Source organism: Trichoderma camerunense, assembly GCF_050948025.1.
Source record: "Trichoderma camerunense strain CBS 138272 chromosome Unknown V8C40scaffold_1, whole genome shotgun sequence".
NCBI classification, from domain to species: Eukaryota; Fungi; Ascomycota; class Sordariomycetes; order Hypocreales; family Hypocreaceae; genus Trichoderma; species Trichoderma camerunense.
Window position 1 is genome coordinate 3,092,806 of NW_028145369.1, and position 21,829 is coordinate 3,114,634.

At 48.8% G+C, this 21,829-nt stretch overlaps 10 protein-coding genes across 10 annotated transcripts; 5 read left to right on the forward strand and 5 right to left on the reverse strand.

Moving 5' to 3' along the window:
- Positions 1-283: 283 nt before the first annotated feature.
- Positions 284-1,314, forward strand: V8C40DRAFT_279552 (uncharacterized protein; the record flags this gene model as incomplete). The annotated part of the gene is made up of 1 exon (XM_083221249.1): positions 284-1,314. The coding sequence occupies exon 1, from the start codon at positions 382-384 to the stop codon at positions 1,312-1,314; it is 933 nt and encodes a 310-aa protein (XP_083079622.1). The 5' UTR covers positions 284-381.
- V8C40DRAFT_231250 (uncharacterized protein) lies at positions 1,286-3,099 on the reverse strand. Its single transcript, XM_083212882.1, has 7 exons — positions 2,811-3,099; positions 2,312-2,757; positions 2,079-2,242; positions 1,915-2,023; positions 1,817-1,858; positions 1,589-1,752; positions 1,286-1,529 (listed from the first exon to the last, which is right to left on the reverse strand). The coding sequence occupies exons 2-7, from the start codon at positions 2,654-2,656 to the stop codon at positions 1,385-1,387; spliced, it is 969 nt and encodes a 322-aa protein (XP_083079623.1). The 5' UTR covers positions 2,657-2,757; positions 2,811-3,099; the 3' UTR covers positions 1,286-1,384.
- A 155-nt stretch (positions 3,100-3,254) lies between these two features.
- V8C40DRAFT_231253 (NAGSA dehydrogenase family protein) lies at positions 3,255-5,105 on the forward strand. The gene is made up of 4 exons (XM_083212883.1): positions 3,255-4,109; positions 4,161-4,239; positions 4,291-4,556; positions 4,622-5,105. Exons 1-4 carry the CDS (start codon positions 3,353-3,355, stop codon positions 4,675-4,677), a joined length of 1,158 nt encoding a protein of 385 aa, XP_083079624.1. The 5' UTR covers positions 3,255-3,352; the 3' UTR covers positions 4,678-5,105.
- A 236-nt stretch (positions 5,106-5,341) lies between these two features.
- On the reverse strand, positions 5,342-7,680 carry V8C40DRAFT_231256 (glycosyltransferase family 32 protein). Its single transcript, XM_083212884.1, has 5 exons — positions 7,455-7,680; positions 6,744-7,401; positions 6,249-6,646; positions 5,642-6,183; positions 5,342-5,580 (listed from the first exon to the last, which is right to left on the reverse strand). The coding sequence occupies exons 2-5, from the start codon at positions 6,970-6,972 to the stop codon at positions 5,409-5,411; spliced, it is 1,341 nt and encodes a 446-aa protein (XP_083079625.1). The 5' UTR covers positions 6,973-7,401; positions 7,455-7,680; the 3' UTR covers positions 5,342-5,408.
- Positions 7,681-8,395: 715 nt separating this feature from the next.
- V8C40DRAFT_279559 (uncharacterized protein) lies at positions 8,396-9,657 on the reverse strand (the record flags this gene model as incomplete). Its single annotated transcript, XM_083221250.1, has 2 exons — positions 9,083-9,657; positions 8,396-8,990 (listed from the first exon to the last, which is right to left on the reverse strand). Exons 1-2 carry the CDS (start codon positions 9,643-9,645, stop codon positions 8,396-8,398), a joined length of 1,158 nt encoding a protein of 385 aa, XP_083079626.1. The 5' UTR covers positions 9,646-9,657.
- A 2,016-nt stretch (positions 9,658-11,673) lies between these two features.
- Positions 11,674-12,760, forward strand: V8C40DRAFT_260910 (uncharacterized protein; the record flags this gene model as incomplete). Its single annotated transcript, XM_083219198.1, has 2 exons — positions 11,674-11,874; positions 11,933-12,760. The coding sequence occupies 2 exons, from the start codon at positions 11,674-11,676 to the stop codon at positions 12,758-12,760; spliced, it is 1,029 nt and encodes a 342-aa protein (XP_083079627.1).
- Positions 12,761-12,886: 126 nt separating this feature from the next.
- On the reverse strand, positions 12,887-13,994 carry V8C40DRAFT_231258 (CFEM domain-containing protein). Its single transcript, XM_083212885.1, has 2 exons — positions 13,468-13,994; positions 12,887-13,369 (listed from the first exon to the last, which is right to left on the reverse strand). Exons 1-2 carry the CDS (start codon positions 13,718-13,720, stop codon positions 13,179-13,181), a joined length of 444 nt encoding a protein of 147 aa, XP_083079628.1. The 5' UTR covers positions 13,721-13,994; the 3' UTR covers positions 12,887-13,178.
- Positions 13,995-15,227: 1,233 nt separating this feature from the next.
- On the forward strand, positions 15,228-16,566 carry V8C40DRAFT_18667 (uncharacterized protein). The gene is made up of 4 exons (XM_083211802.1): positions 15,228-15,292; positions 15,363-15,957; positions 16,012-16,193; positions 16,247-16,566. Exons 2-4 carry the CDS (start codon positions 15,526-15,528, stop codon positions 16,413-16,415), a joined length of 783 nt encoding a protein of 260 aa, XP_083079629.1. The 5' UTR covers positions 15,228-15,292; positions 15,363-15,525; the 3' UTR covers positions 16,416-16,566.
- Positions 16,567-18,253: 1,687 nt separating this feature from the next.
- On the forward strand, positions 18,254-20,144 carry V8C40DRAFT_231266 (RNA export factor GLE2). Its single transcript, XM_083212886.1, has 3 exons — positions 18,254-18,797; positions 18,937-19,388; positions 19,463-20,144. Exons 1-3 carry the CDS (start codon positions 18,534-18,536, stop codon positions 19,818-19,820), a joined length of 1,074 nt encoding a protein of 357 aa, XP_083079630.1. The 5' UTR covers positions 18,254-18,533; the 3' UTR covers positions 19,821-20,144.
- A 111-nt stretch (positions 20,145-20,255) lies between these two features.
- On the reverse strand, positions 20,256-21,386 carry V8C40DRAFT_231267 (uncharacterized protein). Its single transcript, XM_083212887.1, has 2 exons — positions 21,050-21,386; positions 20,256-20,975 (listed from the first exon to the last, which is right to left on the reverse strand). Exons 1-2 carry the CDS (start codon positions 21,218-21,220, stop codon positions 20,493-20,495), a joined length of 654 nt encoding a protein of 217 aa, XP_083079631.1. The 5' UTR covers positions 21,221-21,386; the 3' UTR covers positions 20,256-20,492.
- Between the last annotated feature and the right edge of the window lie 443 nt (positions 21,387-21,829).

Sequence of the window (21,829 nt, forward strand, 5' to 3'; positions counted from 1 at the left end):
TGCAGAGTCAACTTGTAGTTTCCGCTCCACACAATCCACTTATGGAAGAAATTTATAATCAGAAGCTGATTTTCTTACTTCAGAGACGGAGTATCGGATGAATGTTTGATGGATTTCGGAATACCGCCGTATGCCGAATTAGGAATCCAACACGAAATAGCTGACTGGACTAACTGGGTTAGAGCAGAGGCTCTGGCTCGGGTCGATTCTGTCGGAGTTTTAGCGACTTCGCCATAAAAACCGGTGGAGTTTATAGGTGGTGATAATGTCCGTTTGGGGCATGCTTAAAAGCCCTGTGGAGAATGGATTTGACTTACACGGATTCGAGAGAACAGCAAACCAGAATAAATCAAGATAAAAACAGAGCAAATATTTGGAGTCATGGCTTCTCAATCCACCGCAGAGTCAGCCTTTGACCATGTTATTCTTCTTATTCCACATGCCCAGCTTGTGTCAATCCCTCAATGGCTATCAGAAGCCTTTACGATTCTCGACGGTGGCGTACACGAGGGCGGCATGACTGAGAACAAGCTCATCATTTTCCAAGACGGTCTATACCTGGAGCTCATTGCCTTTGTTGATGGTTTGAATCCGCAGCATAGAGCAATGCACCCGTGGGGCAAGCAACCAGACGGACACATCATCCACTGGGCTCATACCATCCTGAGCCGCGAAGAAGAAGAAGGCTCAAACGCATCAGAAGAACGGTTCCGTGCTGTCCAAGCAAGAATCCAAGATTCGAAAGTTGGAATCAAGTATCTTGATCCAGAGCCTGGGTTCAGGACAATGGCAGATGGGTCGAAGCGGATCTGGGCCAATGCTATACCCAACTTTGACGACTACAAAGGGCAAATCTTGATCAATCAACAGCCTTTCTGGACATTTGATCGCACTCCGAGATCTCTTAGAGCGCCTACTACGCCTGAAAATACTTCTCATCCATCAGGAGTTGTTGGCGTCGCTGCAATTTCTCTGTTCATCAAGGACAAGCAGACGTTGGATAACGTGGTTCCTCTCTACAATGCTATTTTCAATAAGGCTAGTGCTGAAGAGACCATTTCAGATAACGTCGTGCGATATAAATGGGAGGGCGCAGCACCTGCTCACAGTGAGTTTGGAAAGAGATACTTTTACCTCTATCATGGAGTTGAAGGGGCCTTTACTGAGGAGGAGATGGCCGAGGCCGAGGGAGTGGTGCCTGACATTTTCATCAAGCTGTCTTTGTACACTATGGGAGAAGCTGGTGTTGTCAAAGGAAGTCTCGTTAAGGGAACGCTCATTACTCTTGAGTTAATTCCAGTTACATCTTCATAATTCTAATGTGTAGCATATCTAGAGGGCATCAATACATCATATACTTTGCTATGATCCGTATTTCCACTAATCAAGAGCTCGACTCTTTTCGTTTGAGAAGAAAGGAGCGATAAGTCTGCAGCTCACAGAGCGATTTTGCCAATTCGACTTCTTCATCAAAAGTCGGATATCCTCCGCTAACTCTCACATCATAATTTCTCTCAATTTCTTTAGCACTAGTCAAGGATTAGCACATCGTATAATGTGAGTGATTCAATCAAGGGGGGGAACTTACACATGCTGTGCACCGGAACTTAGCTTGAGAATTAGCCAAGCAAATATGGATGGAACAGAAGGCATCTGTTTTCCTGAAACGTCTTTGTAGGCCGATTTAATCCCACTCATGGATAAACATCCACCAGTTATGGATACCGTCTTGTGAGTGAATCTGCCATGATTCTAATTGGGTGATTCTGTTAGCAGGGTACTTGCTGATGAGTTCCTCTTGTGAAGATGAATCTACCTGGAATATTCCGGCAGCAACTTTGCCAATATCTTCGGACGCCTAATCGCTGATAGTCAATTATTTGCATAGCATGAGTAATGCAGGAATATCCATACAACGAGTGCTATATCTGTTTCCTTTCTCAGCCCTTGAGAAAGAATAGCAACAGCGAGCGATCCCATAAATCCATCAAAGTTTTCCATGAAGAAGCCAGGTCGCACAATCCTGCAGTACACCATTAGCCGATACCATTATCATTACGTTCTTTTTCTATACTCACGTCCAATTCAGGCCTCTTTCACCAAGACTCTTACAATAGAGCTCAATCTCCCGCTTAGATCGATGAGATGCATCAAAGGCGTCATCCAGATCTGGACCGGGGGGGATCGTACTCGAATAAACGAACGCTTCAAGTTTAAACTCCAGTGCTAGATCCGCAAGCATCTATTTTCCCGACGTCATTTTTGGTTATGTTACTTGACTTGTTTTTGTTGGGGAGTAGGTATGCGTTACCTTGCCTTGCTTCTCCTCTTCGTCGCTCTTGTTTCCAAGGCCCGGATAAGCGAGGACAATAAAAGCGCCAAAGATGCCCCCCTGAGCAGCTATTTCCGAAAAGATCTCTTTAACTCTTGCGCCATTGTTGAGGTCGCCTTGGATTACCGTGATGTCGTTTGCATGTGCCTTTTCAGCTTCTAGGAGCAATACCGTGGCAGGCGAAGTCGTGTTTCGCGTCACGGCCCAAACATGGTATGTTGTATCAGCTGTATCAGTTGCAGTTGATGAGTTGAGAAGCGCGTGTATAAACGCCCGTCCCTGTCGTCCTGTAGCACCAGTTACAATAATGTTTCGTCGAGGCATTTCGTAGAGCTACTATTTACAAATGAAGCATTGGCATGCAGGAGGGGGAAGAATCGGTCTGCGATGGTTGAGAAACAGAGATTAGTTGATTATTGGTAGTGCTTATATGCGTCTCAGCTTAGTGGAATACCGTGGTGCATGGATATGGAAGTACCTGCTGATACGCCTGCCCATGTCAACATTATAAAATAGACATGATTCTATTCCCTACTGTTGCTCCTTGGTTCACCTGCATTTACTTGTCCCCCTCCAGTAGGGCATTTTGTCTCATGTCATGCTCATTTTTTTTGTCCCATTTCATTGTCGTTTTCTCGTCTCATGTTGTCCTCTTTTTATGTCTTATGTCAGTCTCATTCAATTACAAGCGCTTCTGCTGCTAGTCAACAATTCGGTTCATCAAGTATTTGCAAACATATCAAGGTTGCAAAGGACTACAGTTAATTTGGACCGTGGAAGGATTCCGTCTTGGCATTTATGAATCAACTGGGGCGGAAACTCAATTAAAGGTGCGTCACTGGCTGCCCGATTTCGGCCGCCGCTAGCCAGACACAACTCAAAAATCTTGATTGATTAGATTGATCCACCCCACTCAGTCAATGATTCTTTTGACGATTGACAACATTTAATCCTTCATCACCCCTCATTCAACCTGCTCTGTCAACCTAGCGATCAATTGAGCTCGCTGTCACTGCAATCATGTTCTCTGCTACTTCCAGGGCGGTGCGCATCGGCGCCCGTCGCGTTGCCCCTCGAGTGGCCTCCATCACCGTCGCGCCGATGCCCAAAATCTCCCTCGGACGAAACACCAACATCTCCCGCTCTCTATCTTCCACGGCGCGCCTGTCATATGCTACCACCACAAACCCGAACCCGCCCTTGGGCAAGAAGAACGCCTCCAACGAGACGCCATCCCGCATTGGCCTCATTGGAGCCCGCGGCTACACTGGCCAGGCCCTGATCGATCTTTTCAACGACCACCCCCTCATTGACCTTCGACATGTCTCTTCTCGAGAACTCGCCGGCCAGGAGCTTAAAGGATATACCAAGCGCAACATCGTATATGAGAACCTGTCTGCCGAGGACGTGGCTCAGCTGGACAAGGACGGCAAGGTAGACTGCTGGGTTATGGCTCTTCCCAATGGCGTCTGTCTGCCTTTTGTGCAAGCTCTTGGCCAGAGTTCCAGCTTGATCGTTGATCTTTCCGCCGACTACCGATTCGACGACTCATGGAGCTACGGATTGCCTGAATTGCAGAAGCGAGGCAAGATTGCGCAAGCCACGAGAATCAGCAACCCTGGTTGTTACGCTACCGGCTCGCAATTGGCCCTCGCGCCTCTTTTGGAGCATCTGGGAGGACCTGTCAACGTTTTTGGAGCCTCGGGCTACAGTGGCGCAGGCACAAAGCCCTCGCCCAAGAACGACGTCAACCTTCTCCGTGACAACCTGATTCCATGTAAGGGATAAGAGCTCGGCAACACGCAAATACGAAGCTAATTTTCAACAGACAGCTTGACTGGACATATCCACGAGCGAGAAATCAGCCATCAACTTGGTGGTGCGCCGGTCGCATTCATGCCCCATGTGTCAGTTTATTCCCTTTTCCTCTTCGTGTCTAGAGACTGACAATAGTATAGCGCCTCCTGGTTCAGCGGCATCCACCTCACCATTAACATCCCCTTGAACAAGACGATGACTTCTCGCGATATCCTTCAGATCTACCAAGACCGATATGCCGGCGAAAAGCTCGTAAAGATCGTTGGCGAGCCTCCGCTTGTGAAGTCAATCCAGAACAAGCACCATGTCGAGATTGGTGGATTCGCTGTTGACAAGACTGGCAAGCGTGTCGTGGTTTGCGCCACGATTGACAACCTCAACAAGGGCGCTGCGACCCAATGCTTGCGTAAGTCCATTTGAAGAACGACGACGAACAATTACATTTCTGGTTTGGCTAACAATTGTAAACAGAGAACATGAACCTCGCGCTCGGATACGACGAGTACCAGGGAATCCCTATCGAGTGATCAAGTCAGTACCCAAGTATTAGAGTCCCTTCAACAAAGCCCCAGTATTCACCATCCAAAGTTGGGGCAATCCTCCCTTTCGAATCAGAGAAGAGGGGTCCACCAATCTACAGGTGGCCCCAGGAAGGGCACCACAAGTATGTACCAAGAGACAACTTGCAAGGGGGCGACGGAAGACTAACAGATTATTCGAGTGTATCATTATGCTAGCTATGAGAGACGAAAGCGTCGAGGCAGTTTAGGCGTGTCCGGTTTGTAACTTATGTTGTCATAAGCCGTTCCCAAAAGAAGCGTGGCAAAGGGAAAGAGATTTACTTGCATATATACTGCACTTAAATTACTAAAATACAATTGTCTATAATCGGCTCCAGATATTGATGATTGCGTAAATCCGGCCATATTATTTTCTTATCAGATGAATATCTAACAACCAACAAAACTATAGCGGTAGAGGCTGCTGAGTACCGCTTCGCTTTGACAATTTTACAATTCTCTTTCTCTACTTTGACTGCAAACATTGCAACATAGCAAGTGTTAAATATGAAACTACTCTTTGAAATGGAACCAGTTCTAATGCTGAGCAGGTATCGTAACAATGAGCAATCAGCGGAATCTAGGTATGCTGCTCAGCAGATGTTTGCAAATTTATTAATATTATCATAGAGTACGCTTTATATATTTAGAAAAAACATTCGCTAATAGACCGTGTATTTCATAGAGAGACCATCCCATTACCACATCTTTTGCCAATCCTTACACAGGCCAAACCAAGTGCGGCAAAATTTGCCATATTCCACTATAAGATTTGTGTGATGCCATGAGCCCATAGCTGTATGGGCAAGTCTAGCTTCAGGATCGTCCCAGGGCTTTTCACCCATTCTGCTGGGTTGCTCTTGCGTCGGACTAAGGCAAAGACGAGTTAGTAAATAACTCAAGCATAAAGTAACTTGAAGTAAAAACATACCTAAATCCGGTGATAGGAAGGATTATCACATCACTGACTAGTTTTGTCTTCCCACCATCTTCTCGACCAGTTAGAGCATTCCACCTCAAACCGGCTTGCTCTTCTAGCCACCAACTAGTAGCCTCCGTAACAGCTACCGGTCCCGTTCGCACGACCGGGTCGTAATGCAAGTCAGAGACGCTGACAACACCCGGCGTATTCTGGGCTCTGTCCCTGGCTTCTTGTGCTTTCTCAACTATACGATCCAGGAAATATTGGAGGATAGGTTGCTTCGGAGCGGACGCAAATGCCCAGTTTGTGAGTTGAACAGGATAAGTGTACGCCCAGCGCCAGTGGTCATTTGTATTCGGATTTGCATCGCATTCGATGCCCCAGATTGCATTAACTGGCTGCGACTGTTCGTGGCTTTGGCTCAGACGCGTTAATGCGGTATTGTCCAAACCATATTTTTTCCCAGTCTCCTCATCGGCCCATTCGGAGACGTCCTTTGTTTGAATCCACGTAGATGGATGTTGAAGTGGCTTTGTATCAACATCACCATACTAATCCCACCAGTTAGCATTCCAAACAACTGAGAAACACGATGTTGCTGGAATCAAAGACTTACAATGCCACCGAACCACTTGCAAGCTATTATCCGGAAAATATCAACCTTCTCCACCGGAGAGAATACTTCGATAAAATCAGTCGTCAAATCTTTCTCTTTCTCCTTTATCAATGACAAAACGCCTTCGTTGTCCCAAAGGAAATACGCCATCCGGCTCATTCCAGAAGGGGGTGAGATGGAATCCACCAGCCAATCTTCAATGTAGGAGACAATCATCTCCTTTGAGCCATTGAGTCTAGTAGAGTCCCATTTTTGATGAACCATAAGGGGTATATTCGAGAATGGAATGTTTCGCTCGAGATTCGATTTGGCGGCGTTTGAAGCCAACTGAGCCGCTTCAATGATCGTCTTTGGCGGCTCTTGGTTTGCGTCAATCCATTCTGGGGGAATATACCATGCTAACAACAGTTTGTTAATTGAGTCTGCTTGCTAATACATGAGATTGACACCAAAGTTTTTGAAAAGCTTTAGGTTCTTAGAGCAAGTTTGCATTACCTCCTCCTTTGCCCTTCTCAAAAGAGTGAATATGTCTATATGTTAAGGGGTATTTGACTCGAAGTGTAATCGCGTCCACAACTCGATCTCGAGCTGGAGTAGGTTTGAGTGATAACAAGCTCCATACACAGGCGAAAAGTATTATAGCGGATAAGAGTAAAGATCGTGGTTTAACCCTCAGTCCCCGTGGTTGAACACTTATCGGGAGAGATATGGAGAGAAATGCCATGTCGGCGGGATATCTTGTCTCCCGTTTGATGGCTGTGATAAACGAGTGACACAAAGGAGGCAGAAAACAAAGATACAAAACCAAAGACAAATCTGGGAAAGTACGGCCATAAGCAGCCCTTTTCAGTGATAAATACTTAATACGGGTTCAAGAGTTGCAACTTATCAAAGTGGACCCAATCACAATCTAGACTCCCTGTCATGTCCAAGTCCACGTATCCTTCCCGGCAATGGTACCCGTCTAGTTGGTTAAAAATAGGCTACTCATGTCATGTTGTATACAGATTTGGGAGTTAATTTGTCAACTTGGACACCGATACGCGTACGTAAGAAATTTACGGTTAGGCGGCATACAGCCAAGGCATGAAGATATGCTTATTTTCATGCTGTCGGTATGTCAACATGAGACTTGGCGTTGAGGCTTAAAATCCTGCCGCTGTTTAGTACAATACCATCACTTATATACACAGGCGAAGAACAAACTTCAATTGTTTTCAACCCTTTTGAAGAGAACCACAAAGGCTCCCCCTTTATTGTTGTCATGACTAGCTCCATCTTAGCTCACTAGCTTCTCGACAGTTGATCGTGTTTTCAAATGCTACTTTCAGGCAGTGCAAAGCAGTGTTTAACCCCCATTGTTGAGTAATCAACCAATTATCGTGAGTCTTAAATGCGTTGAAAGACATGTTTATTTACCTTGACACTCATTGGGTCAACTGCTTTACGGGACTGCCTTACGGGACGCGCGTCTGGTTGTATTTTCCAGGGCTTCAGTGGATATGGGTGGGGGTAACATGCCGAATTGAGCGCTAGACTTACGTGTGTAGCTAAATTCGATGCTCACTTTCTTCCAGAGCCTCTTGAATTATTCCTACCACTCAGGGAATTTTCCGTTGTTGGCTCCTGTATATATTAACTGTGACTGGCCCTTATCATTTCAGCCCCATGATAACCATCTTCATTGCACCTGAGAGGGGTCTCAACTTTTTATGTAGTCAAGTATAATATGGATGGTTGATCTTGACAGTATCATATGAAGTTGATTGGTCACCCGAATCCCTCAACTAACTCCTACAGAAAGAGACTGTTTAAATACGCGTATCTTCTAGAAATGCAACACAATAACATGCATTGTACGATACGAGCAAATTTACCGCATACAAGCTTACAATAATAGAGATTCCTGAGAAATTGAACTCTCGCATTGACATTGCATCAACTTTAGAGCCATCAAAGGTGAAGATAAAGAGTCTCTTTATGCATATGAAAGTTAAATTTAATGTTGCCCGAGATCTCCCAAAGAAGCACTCTACAAACACGAAACTGCCATGGAGCTGAAGCGGTCGGATGATATTCAAGATTTCTTTTCATACAAGTCTTGTCAGTAGCTACTCTCATTGCTTAAGAACTTCGTGTCCCACATTTCACGGCTCAAGAACACCCTTCTTAAGTAGCACCTTCGCTTTAGTTGCCTCCTTGCGCACAATAGTCTCCCTTGTCTGCCTAAATCTCACAGTTCCATACCTCAGCAACTCTCCAAACGTCCCTTCTTCGCAATCTTTGCCCGGATTCTCATCCCACAGAGTTCCAAGATGTACAGAATGGGTCAAGTTCTTGCCATGGGTAATCTTCTGCATGCTGGATCTGGTCAAGAGTCGCCACACCAACTCAAATGCCTTTTTATATGCTTCAGACTCTGGGTCGATATCATGCTTCAGGGACAACAGATCGTACATCTTCTGGCCTGCCCCGTCGAAGTCCACAGTCATTTCACCACCCCAGTTCTCAGCCTGAACGTCCCAGCAGAGGATATGCTTTTGCCAGTAGTCGGAGCAACTGAAACCATCTCCAGCGTCTTCAAGCATGCAGAGCCGGTGCCAGCAGACAACTTGAGCGATGTATTCCATGAGAGTCAGTGGAGAGACTTTGAAGTCCCAGGTGAAGTTTGCTTCAGAAGCCCGCTCAAACCCGATTTCTTTTGAAAATGCAATGAGAGGGTCATCCGAGATGCCTTCATGGCTATTGCGACCTTTTCAAATGTGTGTGAATAGTTGATACCTGTAATAAGACATGAGACATGTTGTCAAGCCATGGTGTACAGAACTGCTTACCATCGTTGGATAAACGGGTCACCCCTACGAGCTGCCACAAAATGGTTTGCTATGGTTTGGCCAAACATGATTGGCACAGCAACTTGGTAAGGTGAATGCGGATCTTCAAGCTCGTTCCAGCAAATTAGATCCAGGTGTCTGATCAAGATGCAGCCCACATCCATATTCACTCCGCCATGAGTGTAAAGCAGAGCACCACGAATAAAGTCCGCTGAATGCTGGCCCGTGTAAGGGCCATTCACTGTTCCCTTGATAAATGTCTCTGGAAGAAGATCAGCAGACACAAAGTTCAGAACATGGTTTGACGAGCCAGGAACCGTATCCAGAACGCGAACGGTCCATTCAGAACCAAGAATGCGCACCCAGTCAATAACATTGTGCTGGCACCACTGGGGCATAGCCTTGATGCCGGCATGCCAATAGGCCCAGACATTCTTTTCCGAGATGACGGGGGCGTATTGGGTAAGTGAATCGAGAATCTCTTCACTTGTACGCTTGCCTGTAATGTCGACAGGTATGAGATCTGCTTGGAACTCTTTTGGGATATCGAATGTAGGGGCCATGGTTGGATGTAGGATTGACATTTGATTTGATAGACAATGATGGTTCTGTAACAAAGTGCAGTCTACCGCAGGCTTTATATATAACGAGAGCACATGGGTGGCTTCTGCTTAGATGACTTGAACCCCATTGGCAATGGATACTTTTTCTCCAACAGGAGAATTTCACGACTACTTTGAGTAACGCCAAGTATAATAATATTTACCATCCCCAGTTTCTATACTTATTTGAACCAGCATCCTAGGGTAATGGGTTGTTATTTGACAGTCAACGCTGTTGATCCACATGCTCGTTCTCGGTTATAGGTTAGGGGCTGGGCGAAGGCTCTAGCGACTGGAGCTTTAGGCAAACCATTGAGTGAATCCTTCAGCGGCGTGTAAATCACAAATTTGGGATTTCTACAACAATTGAACGCCCCTGGGTGTATGAAGTGAGCTGGATTAGGGTGCACTGTGTTTATAAGTAATGTAGGTAGGAACGGAGCAGGAGTCCGTGAAGCAAGTCCGGCTCCGAAACTGCGGGCCCGACATCGCCGGATTTAAGTGGCTTGGCGATGCTCCTCTACGGAGTAGAATCCTGGATATGGCCAAGATGGCTGGTCGTTTATCTCATGCCGAGATTACGATAAATGCCTGCCCTTTCCACGTGCTATTTTCATGCGCATGCTCTCTGTTCCATAGAGTAGGTACTTGATTTGAGCTGGTGCAACGGGACGGATTGTTTGAATGGTCTTGGCTGTGTCGATACAATAACCTTGCCATAGCACCGACAAGTTCTCTTCAAACTCGAGTATGTTGGCAGCCAATTTGGTATCCTCCGGAATAGATCACACAGCTAGCTGACCGACATCAGTCTAACTGCTTATCGCACACCAACTCCAGTCAACATCGTGAACCTTGAGCTCTACTGTAGACGTGGATACACATGGCAGCCGCTTACTCGCCCGGCCGTGGAAAGGAGGGCTTCGCTGGCAGCCCTTTATGCGAAGGGAGTCGGGAATGATAAAGGGTTTCGATACAGAGCAACATAGGCTTCAGATGCTCAACCAATAGCCCTGATGAGAAAAGGGGGAGGATAATGCAGAAAAAGGAGACCTGGAGGATAATGCGCTTGTTGGTTACTGTTGGGCGATGCGTGCCCAAACCGAAGCATCAGGTGCTACCAAATCAATGCCCAGCCAGCCATGTCGATGCCGTCCCTCCATGTTCCATATTATCTCATGCAGCCTGCAAGTTACCAAAGCTTCAAGCCCCTCTTTTGCTGACGCAGTTGCGCATCTCAGCGATCGGCTACTGGCACGGGGTTTTGCATGATGCAGTTTCACAGGCGCGTGCGGGTCCCTGAGCATGAAGGAACATGCAGGCACAAACAATCAACTGCCATGCCGTGTCTTGGGTTTCTCGAATAGTAAAAAAGACCCTTTTTTTCTCTAATCAATCTTCTTCTTTCCTTCTTTTCCCCTTTTCCTTTTGTATTTTATAATCCATTTATCTCCTCGCATTCGATCCACGTCATCACACATCGATATATGCTTTCTCGTCTTATCAGCCCCAAAATCTTATCCATCCCTCATCACGCGAACCTCGGCTCGTTTGTCTTGCTGACCGAAGAAAAAAACCACTAGCGGGACCCGAGCCGAGCGAAAAGCCCGCGCCAAACCCCTGCATTCAAAAAGGCTCGGTTCCTGGATTTTTCGCCTATACAGGATCGCAGCTCTCCCGTTTGTGCATGCGCCTCTTTGTCGCATTCCAGCCACGCGCGACACTAGATTCACCTCGATATTTTGTGTTTATTCAAACGCACGCGGAATCTGTTTTTTATATCCTCCTGCGCGCTTGTGTGATTTCGAAATAGCCGCTGGATGCACTGTTAGAACGTTGCTGCTGCCCGACCCCCCAGTGTCCCGCACCGCCTTTCAGCAACCTGAGTGTCACTCGATCGCGAATCTGATGCGCGCGCCTCAACACAAGGCTGCACCAAATCCCGATTCTCGCAAAGGGGAGATGCGTGGACGCCATCACGAGCGAGCCATGTCGTCCTCCAGGATTGGCGGGTTCGCCTTGACTATCCCCATCATCTCCGTGGCCGTGGGATCGATGGGTTACGCTGCCTGGCGCATCAACTGGCCTGCCCTGGTGCAGTCGTTTCTGACGGGCCCAGGCCGAACATCGCGGGTGCTGCTGCTGCTGTTCATCGTCTTCAACTGGAAGACGCTTCCACTTGCGTGGACTGTATGTGACCCCTTCCCACCCCGAAACTTGATCCTGACTGACCGAATTCAATCGATAGTATCGCATCTTCTATGCCATGCTCTACCACATGGTCTTCCGCAAATCACAAAAACTCGGGCCTCGTGCCCTCTTCAAGCCCATGATCTCCGATACCAAAGCAGCTCTGCTCGAGATCGATTACAACCTCCACAAGTCAAACTCAACCTACTTCGCCGACCTCGACGTTTCACGAACACACCTCTGCGCCTACCTGCTGCGGGACCCCATCCGCAGCATGTCCAACAACCTCAAGACAAGGCTCGTCCTTGACCCGCGCACCGGCCAGCCTGTCAAGGGCAACTTTGCCATTGCCCTAGGCTCCGTCATGTGCAGCTTCAAGCGGGAGATTTCACCATACCAGTCCTACGAGATCTGGAGCCGGGTGGCTTGCTGGGACCGCAAGTGGCTCTACATCATCAGCTATTTCATGCCCAAGGGCGCTGCCAGACCTACTGAGTGGCTGGATCCCAACTTCCGGCGCGTCCGGACCAGAGACCACAAGGATGCCACCAGCGGGTGGGAGAAGAAGATTCATGCCACCGCCATGAGCAAGTACGTCTTCAAGGTCGGCCGCTTTACCGTTCACCCCGCCATCGTGCTGAATGGCGCCGGCTTGCTGCCTCCTCGACCTGGTGGATGGCAGAGTGGCGAGAACTATCTGGGCGACGAATCGGTAGACCTGAGCGATGTCAACCTGACAGATGATGACGAATGGGACTGGCGCCGTGTCGAGGCTCAGCGCCGCGAAGGCATGAAACTGGCCTCGCAGTTCCACGCCCTGGACGGACTTCACGATAGCTTTGACGGTGGCAACTATGGTGCCCTGGCCAGATTCGGACCTGGCTAATATCCTCTTTCGACGACGAAACCAAACTACAATCTGCGACTCCTCTATAATCCTCCTTTTTGGTCCCCCTTTTCTTCTTTTAATGTTTAGACCTTGATACAGCCTAGTGCGTTTGGGGAAAACTTTGAGGGAAAAGATGCTTTGATGATATAATGACACGATACACTAGACTAGAACTGCTCTTCAGCTGTTACTAGAAAACCTGGAATGATAAGATATGTTCTCCTGCTTAGCTGTTTCCTTTACACGCCAAGTCTTGTCATGAAAACAGCCGCCAATTGTTGTACAATAACATGTGCTGAGCAAATGCATGGCTCTACCTGAAGAGCGTTATTTCTGAATTCCCAGCGTTCGATTTGCCCTTTTCCATTGCCGTTCCTAACCCCCCTCAGATAACATTATAGCAAATCCCCTCCGTTTACAAGACCATCATCGTCAACAGTACGCCAATGGCAGCGAACGCCATCCCGATTTCGTCCGAAAATCGGCCGGCGCCCGACGTGTTGGTTGCTGCCGGCGATGCGCCTGTGGTGGAAGCCGGATCGGTGGACGTGTTGTTGACGAGAAACCCGGCAGATTCGCAGAACTGGACGACAGTGGACGCAGCTTCTGTTTTTGTTATAACAACCAAGTGTTAGGAGACAAAAACACACGATGCAATGATACATTTACAGAGAGTTGACCAAAGGGGGAGGGGGAATCCATACGAGTCATGTCTTCGAGCGAGCAGTTTGCCTTGGCGAGGCACGGCGACACGATTTTCGTGAGCTCATTGATCTTGGAGCATCCGCAGGAGAGGTCGGTGAGCGTACACCCGTCTTGGGCTACGCCGTCGACGATGCAGTTGATGGAGCACTTGGGCAGGCTGTCGAGGAGAGCCGTGATGTTGCCGGTGGTGGACGATGCGCAAGCCGCGAGGGCTGCGAAAAAGAAGACGAGGATGTGGACGAGGGCCTTCATCTTGGAAACGCGGGAAGAACTACAAGTACAGTTTGGAGAGAGAGACTCGCTCTGCAATCGGGACAAAAGAGAGAAAAGAAAGAGTTTTGCTCGACAAAGAGAAGAAGATCGGGGAACTTGTTACGGGATCACACGGTATACATCACACAGAAAGAAAGCCGGCAGGCCAAAGGATGGAAGGGTCCCCCCCAGCAGGACGAAATCACATCGGCTCTCTCTCTCTGGCTTCCCCCATACTTGACTCGACCCGGTCTTCCACTCACGATGCGCGATGTTACCCCCAACGCAAACAAGGGGGGGCTAACACCGTTCCAAGCCAAGCTGGGGATTTTTAGCTCACTGCCCATCACAGAGCCTAGTTCCTACAAAACTGAGCTAAGGAGCCGTCAAGCCATGCCAATATTTCCCGCGTATGCAGCCACATTTAACCGCGAAGAAAAAAAGAGAAGCAGGGCCAGGGAGGAGGGAAGAAGTGAAACCCGCTATCGGGAAGGGTTGGACGGTGAACTGACTAGGGAGGGGGGGGGGGGGGCAAGCAAGCAGCTAGGGGGGTTTTTCTTGACAGGATTCAGGCACCGTTTGCTTGTTTGGTTGCATGGTGGCGCACTTTTGGTGGAAGCTGGAAGGATTCTTCGTGGAGGGTCGGCGTGAGCAGCGATTTGCTGCTTTTATTTTTTAAAGTGAGGGGGGAAAAGCCATGTTTTGCTTCTGACTGGCAGATGGCCGAGGATGCTTGATGCTACGACGAGAAAGCCAAGCCCACGGAAAAGGACGATTCACGACGGGAACGAAATGTTGGGCGAAGCTGACAGGGTTTCGTGCTCTAGAGACATTTCCCGTAGGATGCCAGACCAGACCAGGTACCACGACTAACAGCATGCTACAGCGAAACCCGAAATAAGCGTCCGGTTATATTAATTTAGAATCTCTTTTCGCACGGACCAATGTATGGCGTACTGTGGCTGGTACAGTGTCTACCGCAGCCAGCCGTGTATTAGGCTCACATTCTTCCTCTATACTCTTATTCAAATCCATTCGAGAACGTCAGGATCGGTTGATGATGCGCCGAAGTTCTCACTTGCGTTGACTTTCATTGCAAGTAAAGATTTGACACCCCCTCGCATACGAAGACGACTCCTTTCCCCAACCACCATAATGAGCGCCTTGCCTCTACTTGCACTCCCTCAATTCTACCGCGGCCACAAACCTGAACGAGAAAAATGCCCTGATCCTTTGATGAACTCGACTATGGAACGGAACATGGCTCTGAGAAAGTAACGGAACACGGCCCTACAGAAGGAACAGAAATTAATCCCGAGGACAAATCATCTATTCATACAACCTATATGGCCAAGACTGTTCAAGCGAACGATGCGCCGCTTTGAGACATACTCCATAGCCACTCCTGGACACCCTGAACCTCTCCCACTAGAAAATTACATTTGTATCATCGCCCTCACGCATGACTTGCAAAGTCTTTCCTTTTATAGAGCAATAGGCTTCCTCCACTACAACCCTGACCCCCAAAATCTAAGAAAGAGCCTTATTCGAGCTTTGAGGCCTTACAACGATGTAGGGAACCTTCTTCACCCTTGCAGCTGCTGTGATACGTACCTTTATGCAAGGCTGCTAAGCGGACCAGTAACTCGAGTCGAAGCGCCCAACATTTTTTTATCTGAGTTGAAGCAAAGGAACCCCGCACCTGCCATATCCTGGCGATCTTAAGAAACGTGGAAGAACCAAGCTGCAAACCTAGCGTTGAGATAGCGAGCGCTACCGAGTTCCTCTATTCATGAACGTCAAAGATGGCTTCTACTTCAGCCGAGATGCCTGAATTCTCTACTGCAGGGACAGTACCGGTACTTGACACGATACCGCTGCATTCTCAAACCGCCTTCCGCGACTTGGTGCGCATGGCACTTTTGCTGATTATCCCCATCTACGCCCGAGTTTACCTCTTCGCCTCAGTCTTCACTGCCTTCGGATACGTTTACGTCATTGGCACCACTAGTATTTGCGTTGTCTATTTCAGCAAAGGCAGGATTAGTCTTCATTCAGTTTGGGACATTATCTACGGGTTATTGGTGTCTAGCTTTCCAAGCTGGGGCCCATCTATCTTAAGCTTCCTCTGGGTTGGGCCCACTATCCAAGGCTGGCGATGGGAGGTTCTTTACTGGACGTTTGTTACAAGGCGGTTAAATTACTTCTTGCCAGAGTACTATGGGGGCGTCGTTGAGGTAAGCCATTATTACGCTGTCCTACAATCACTACTGAAGTTCTAAACCGAGCAGGAACTCATCAGAGAATACCCTCATGCAGTACCCAAGTTCCAACGCAATGTTGCCATAGTCTCCTGTGTTATCATCTACTTTGTCTTCGTGTCAGAAGAATCCCCGTGGCACGAAATTTTTCTTATAATCTCGATCATCAGCCCTTTCATTCAATACGGATATATATTATACTTAAATTATACGCAAGTTCTCTTTGACTTACTCGCAGCTAGTGGATATTCTAACACTGAAGTAGCCACCTCCAAAAGTTTGGAAAGACCGTGCGACAAGATTCGTGGCCGTATAGGGGCATGTATACAAGAAAATGGGCAGTTGATGGGGGAGGCAAGCCGATACGCATCAACCACACGTTGGCGGAATGGACTCAATTCCTTGCATCTGGTGATATAAAGCCTAAGAATTAAGTATAGTCTTGTCGCTTATGACTACCTGAGCTTCAGAGTATTGCAGTGCCGTGGTTTAATAGGAATCTATATTGTATTGGATAAGTTGGAGCATCATGATACTAGGTATGAACTATGACAGAACAGGCTATAAAAGGCTATAAAAAAAAAGCCAAGGCAAATTTCCATCCATTCCAAAATACTACTGCAGTGCTAGGAGTACAAACAAATCTAGAGCCAGAAGTGGAACAGCCAAATGGGTAGCTGTTAGATGGGCTATTCAAGAGATACTGACGACAATATTTAATTCGTACTGTATTAGCCACAAGTCCCACATCTTAGCCAGTGCGGAAAGCGATACTAAATACTGTAATGGCCAGGGCCGGTTAAATATTGAAAAGAAACGCAGAAAGCAGGAACGAGCTCCAAAAGCTGACCCCCGATCTACAATCCGTAGCCGCTTCCGGCAAGCTTCTGGCATTTCCTGTCACACACTTGGCCCGCGTTAGTTAGGGGGAAAAAGAGAGACGGACGGCGCCAAGATGTTGTAATTTCAAGACTGATCGCCCATTTGGCGGCCGTTGCGAGTTGGGTGTTAGTGTAGGTTGGCCGGAGTGGGCTTGGCAGGATTCCACTGATCCTTGAAGACTTTTTATTTCTCATCTCATCTCGTTCTTGTCCTCTCGTGGCAGTTTTGTGAGAGCTGACAGATGATGGGCTGGTGACAGGGGAGTGTCTCGGCGCTGTGCCGAATACTCGTACTCTTGTGTCGCTTGGCGCAGTCGACAGCTTTTGTGGTGACAGGCTTTATTCGAATCACAGTTTACGAGGCTTATATACTATTACCTTGGCAGTTAATATCAGCCAATACGAGTGTAATCCTCCCGTCTGTAGAGAAGCCACAACAAGTGTCTAGGCCACTTGACCAGAACATAAGCTGCCTATCTATGAATGAACCAACCTATCCAACGTATGCCCTCATCAAGTGAAAATTGTCAGAAGCCTATCAGTTGACATGAAAATATTTTTATCCACAACGGCAAGATTTTCTTGACTCGGTGCTTGACTCTATATTGGTCATCATCATATGAGCTTCTGACCATCTCCACCATGAGGGCATCCAGTTAGATAGAAAAAGAAAAACTTCCAGCGAAGTTTCAGAGTGTAAAAAAAAAACAGGATTACCGTCATGGTATTGACGGGTCCCCCTTTGCATCAAGAATGGGCCCCATCGAGTAACCAAGCTTTCGCCGGGCAATCGCATAACTATCGACCTCGACAACAAATCCTCTGCACCCGATACCACAGCCGTGACACCATAACGTCCACCTACCATCCATCTCCAGTCAACATCGCCGCAGGCCCTGCTCCTACACCATCCAGCTCGGACTCGTATCTTCATCCATGGGGGCCAGAGGCGCAGAAAACAGGATTGGCAAAATGTCTCGCGAAGACGGATTTAGCAGCAGGCAGGGCCAGATGCCTCAGCTGGGCCAAGGCGCGGAGGTCAGCCGCAGTGCTTCTATGGCGGCGCGTTTCCGCATGCTCCGAAAAGGAGACGTCCGGGGACTTTCTCCCAAAGCTCGGGTCGTGAAAAGATATCACGAGACGCTGACGAGCAGCATCTCCGTCTGTAAGCTTCGAATGGCGATTTGTTGAGCAAAGGGGGATGAAGAGAAGAAGAAAACAAAACTGTTTGCATCAAGCTCTGATTTTTTTTCTAGTGGGTGGAATTTTAGTGGGGCGCAAAGCAGTGCGCTTATGCATCAATGCAGTACAATGCTGTTATCGATTGTGTCTCCGACTGCCTGCGGGCTGGGAGCCAATCCGAGCGTCGCGTTGAGAAATGCTAGGTCGCTGCCTTCGTGCCTGGAGCTGCAACTTTTGGCCTATAAATCCTCCCAAAAGCGCGACGCCGCAGGGGGAACACATTGGCGACGAAAGCATCTCCCAAGCCTTGAGCCCGTCTAAATCAAGGGCGAGGCGAAGAAATTCACGAGACGGGGAACCTCGCGCTGTTACGCGCCCGGGCGTCGAGGGTTAAAAAACCAGCCCGCTGAAAAACTCGAAACCGACTCCCCGAGCGAAAACAATCGAGATTGGCATCTTGCCGACGCTTGATTTTAGATATCCGACATCATGTCCCTGTTCGGCTCCGCAGCGGCGAGCGCCTCTGCCTCGACCACGGTGGGCGACTTGAAGCAGGACGTCGCGCTGGATAATCCTCCGACCGACAGCATCTCGGATCTCGTCTTTTCACCAGCCCCCAACGGACCCGATTTCCTCGCAATCTCCAGCTGGGACAACAAGGTCCGCATCTACGAAATTGCCCAGAACGGCCAGAGCCAGGGTCGTCACGCGTTTGAGCACAGCCAGCCCGTTTTGGGTGTCGATTTCTCAAAGGTAAGCAAGGGCACATTATGACGTCTGAAGCAGAGGGGGAGAAGAGAAGAGATATGATAAGGCGACACAGAGAGAGAAAGCAAGAGTATATGTATGATTTAGTTGAATTGCGAAATACTAACAATACGCTCCCAAATAGGATGGAACAAAGGTAGCTTCCGCCGGTGCAGACAAGAACGTCAAGGTCTGCGACCTAGCATCCCAGCAAGACATTGTCGTCGGAACACACGACCAGCCCGTACGGAGCGTGCGCTTCTTCGACAGCGGCAGCGGCACCATGGTGGTCTCCGGCTCGTGGGACAAGACGGTCAAGTACTGGGATCTCCGGCAGCAGGGGCCTGCGGCCACTCTGGCGTGCCAGGAGCGTGTCTACACCATGGACGTGCAGCAGAACCTGCTCGTCGTCGGCACGGCCGACCGGTACATCAACGTCGTCGACCTCAAAAACCCCACGAAATTCTACAAGACACTGCAGAGCCCCCTTAAGTGGCAGACTAGAGTCGTCAGCTGTTTCCCTGACTCGACGGGCTTCGCAATCGGTAGTATCGAGGGCCGTTGCGCTATTCAGTATGTGGAGGAGAAGGACTCTACGTAAGTTGCCAGCATCAATTCATTGTCTTTGCGTGTTTACTTCCCAGGGACAATGTATAGCTAACTTGACCCAGATCCAACTTTTCATTCAAGTGCCACCGTGACCCGGTCGTCAACAATGTCGTCAATGTGCACGCCGTCAACGACATTTCCTTCCACCCGGTTCACGGCACCTTTAGCACGGCGGGATCGGACGGCACGTTCCACTTCTGGGACAAGGATGCCAAGCATCGTCTCAAGGGCTACCCCAACGTGGGCGGCAGCATCACGGCCACGACGTTCAACAAGACGGGAAGCATCTTTGCCTACGCCATTAGCTACGACTGGAGCAAGGGCTTCCAGCACAACACGCAAAGCTACCCCATCAAGGTGATGCTGCACCCCGTTAACAACGACGAGTGCAAGCCTAGGCCATCAGCCAAGAAGAGGTAAAACGAAGATGGCGTAAAGATGATGACGAGATGGCGGTGTATAATAATGGATGGCGGCGGTGGGTTGTTGGTCGCACGATGGAATTCCAGGACGGTGGAGTAAAGAGATCATGTGTGTGCGTGAAGCCAAAGTTGAAGGGGAAAGGGGACAGACAAGATGGGATTGTCGGGACGAGAAGACGATACCTAATCTACGACGGTTTTTTTTTGTGCGCAATGATGTTATATAGGCGCTACTATCCACAGGAGAGTCAGCATAACGGCGTCGAGCATTAGATGTCGACGCCGGTAGTTTGTCAAGAAAATAAGGCCTTGTTTTTCGCTACATTGATTCATGATTTGATATGTTGAAAGTTGATTGTGAAGAATAAGCTACGATTAAGGTCAATCACAGAATGGTTAAGACGAATTGACACCTGTCGTTTAAATAATGTAATGATGCAATGAAGATGTTTTGATTAAAATTTCCTATATATCTCGGTTTCATAACGAGGGGACTCTGACTCTGTCTGTCCACGGCTTTCATAATGCCTTTTTGGGATGGCCTGTCTTCATGACAAATGTGTTCAACGAAGCAACAGCTCATAAAAAAAAAGATTCATACAAGCAAAAAGAAAAATGCAGCATGAAAAACAAATGCGTTGTACATGGGTTAAAAAAAGAAGGATGGGTTTTAGTTTGATTTGCGAATCGGTTGATTTGATCCGAAAACATCCTCAACCATGCCCTTCCACAGATCCCGAATCATGCCCTGGCTCTGGCCCTCGTCCTGCGCCACGGCAGCAGGCTCCTCATGCACAAACTTGAGCTCAATGGTGTCCAAAACGCCGCTTAATGAAGACAGCGGCGTCGCGGGGAGGACCGTGTCGGGGTTGACTGCGACAATGGACGAGCTGGCAATGGAGACGGGCAAATCAGCAGCCGGGGCGGGATGCGCGGCGGCGTAGTTGTCCGGGAGCAGAGGCATGCGAGGGAGAACATCTGCGAAGGAAGTTGACGAGGAGAGGCTGCCGAGGCCGGGGAGGACGGCGGCGTCGAGGTGGGAGGAGGGAGTTGCAGACGAGGCAGAGCTGGAGAAGGTCTGCATGAGAGGCTTTGCGCGGTTGGCGATAGAGGGTTGGGGGGTTGGGCGGTGGGTTGTGGTGAGGGTTCGAGACTGGAAAAGGAGAATTGTTAGCGCTTTTGATTTCGTCTTGGTGGGAGAAGAGATTGAGTGTGACAATGACATACCTCGGACAGCTCAATGCTGCTTCTTCGGTTGCGCAGCAGCTCGGCGTACTTTGGCATCAGCACGGCGCCGGCATTGTAAGTGGAAGCGTCGAGCAGCGGGTTTGCGGCGCGGGCGGCTGATGAGCTGAGGGCGCGGGAGAGCTTTGCGACGGGGGCGGTAACGCGAGACATGATGTTTGATGTTTGATGCTTGAAGATGGTGGGAAGATGTATGTATGTCGGTGGTGGTGGATGTAGATGTAGAAGAGTCACACGCAACAATGAAGTCGGGACTAAACGGCGCTGAGATGGGAACAGATGGATGGGATGCTTGTAAATGGGAAAAGCAAAAAGAGAGGGAGACAGAGTAAGAATAGTAAGAGAGTAAAGCTTCAGAGGGAAGAGGGGGGAGAGGAATGGCGATGCCGGCAGTTACTTATACGCAACCTACGAAGGCGGGAACCAAAGAAACAAGCGGTGCAGCGGATTGAGGAAAGGAGGACGCCAAACGGGCTTTTGGTGGCATGACCCAAAAGCGAATAGCATTCACAGCACAACGCGGTACAGGACAGAATGGCATACCCAGAGAGAGTTTCCCACCCCTTGAATTACTTACCCCGTTCGGCAGTGGGATTAAGCGGAGAATGGATACATCCAGCAAGCCATAGTTGGTACATGGACTGCATACCGTAGAAGCTTCAAAACTCAACAAAGCTGGAGATGCTACCAAGCACAAGCCCAACTGGGACCCTGGCCTTTACGAATACGCACCCGTCGAGCCGGGCGGTGGGCCGTTTCCGG

Bases quoted from the DNA above. Each gene is read 5' to 3' on its own strand.
- V8C40DRAFT_231250 (XM_083212882.1), bottom strand. From the start codon at position 2,656: ATGCCTCGACGAAACATTATTGTAACTGGTGCTACAGGACGACAGGGA. The intron at 1,753-1,816 runs GTAGATTCATCT...TCACCCAATTAG, and splicing joins TTGCTGCCGGAATATTCCAG to AATCATGGCAGATTCACTCA. The intron at 1,530-1,588 runs GTAAGTTCCCCC...ATCCTTGACTAG, and splicing joins AGTTCCGGTGCACAGCATGT to TGCTAAAGAAATTGAGAGAA.
- V8C40DRAFT_231253 (XM_083212883.1), top strand. From the start codon at position 3,353: ATGTTCTCTGCTACTTCCAGGGCGGTGCGCATCGGCGCCCGTCGCGTT. The intron at 4,240-4,290 runs GTCAGTTTATTC...ACAATAGTATAG, and splicing joins GTCGCATTCATGCCCCATGT to CGCCTCCTGGTTCAGCGGCA. The intron at 4,557-4,621 runs GTAAGTCCATTT...AATTGTAAACAG, and splicing joins CGCTGCGACCCAATGCTTGC to AGAACATGAACCTCGCGCTC.
- V8C40DRAFT_231256 (XM_083212884.1), bottom strand. From the start codon at position 6,972: ATGGCATTTCTCTCCATATCTCTCCCGATAAGTGTTCAACCACGGGGA. The intron at 6,184-6,248 runs GTAAGTCTTTGA...TGGTGGGATTAG, and splicing joins GCAAGTGGTTCGGTGGCATT to TATGGTGATGTTGATACAAA. The intron at 5,581-5,641 runs GTATGTTTTTAC...TCTTTGCCTTAG, and splicing joins CTTCCTATCACCGGATTTAG to TCCGACGCAAGAGCAACCCA.
- V8C40DRAFT_231258 (XM_083212885.1), bottom strand. From the start codon at position 13,720: ATGAAGGCCCTCGTCCACATCCTCGTCTTCTTTTTCGCAGCCCTCGCG. The intron at 13,370-13,467 runs GTATGGATTCCC...TAACAAAAACAG, and splicing joins CTCGCTCGAAGACATGACTC to AAGCTGCGTCCACTGTCGTC.
- V8C40DRAFT_18667 (XM_083211802.1), top strand. From the start codon at position 15,526: ATGGCTTCTACTTCAGCCGAGATGCCTGAATTCTCTACTGCAGGGACA. The intron at 15,958-16,011 runs GTAAGCCATTAT...TAAACCGAGCAG, and splicing joins ACTATGGGGGCGTCGTTGAG to GAACTCATCAGAGAATACCC. The intron at 16,194-16,246 runs GCAAGTTCTCTT...ACACTGAAGTAG, and splicing joins ATATTATACTTAAATTATAC to CCACCTCCAAAAGTTTGGAA.
- V8C40DRAFT_231266 (XM_083212886.1), top strand. From the start codon at position 18,534: ATGTCCCTGTTCGGCTCCGCAGCGGCGAGCGCCTCTGCCTCGACCACG. The intron at 18,798-18,936 runs GTAAGCAAGGGC...GCTCCCAAATAG, and splicing joins TGGGTGTCGATTTCTCAAAG to GATGGAACAAAGGTAGCTTC. The intron at 19,389-19,462 runs GTAAGTTGCCAG...AACTTGACCCAG, and splicing joins GTGGAGGAGAAGGACTCTAC to ATCCAACTTTTCATTCAAGT.
- V8C40DRAFT_231267 (XM_083212887.1), bottom strand. From the start codon at position 21,220: ATGTCTCGCGTTACCGCCCCCGTCGCAAAGCTCTCCCGCGCCCTCAGC. The intron at 20,976-21,049 runs GTATGTCATTGT...CTCCTTTTCCAG, and splicing joins GCAGCATTGAGCTGTCCGAG to TCTCGAACCCTCACCACAAC.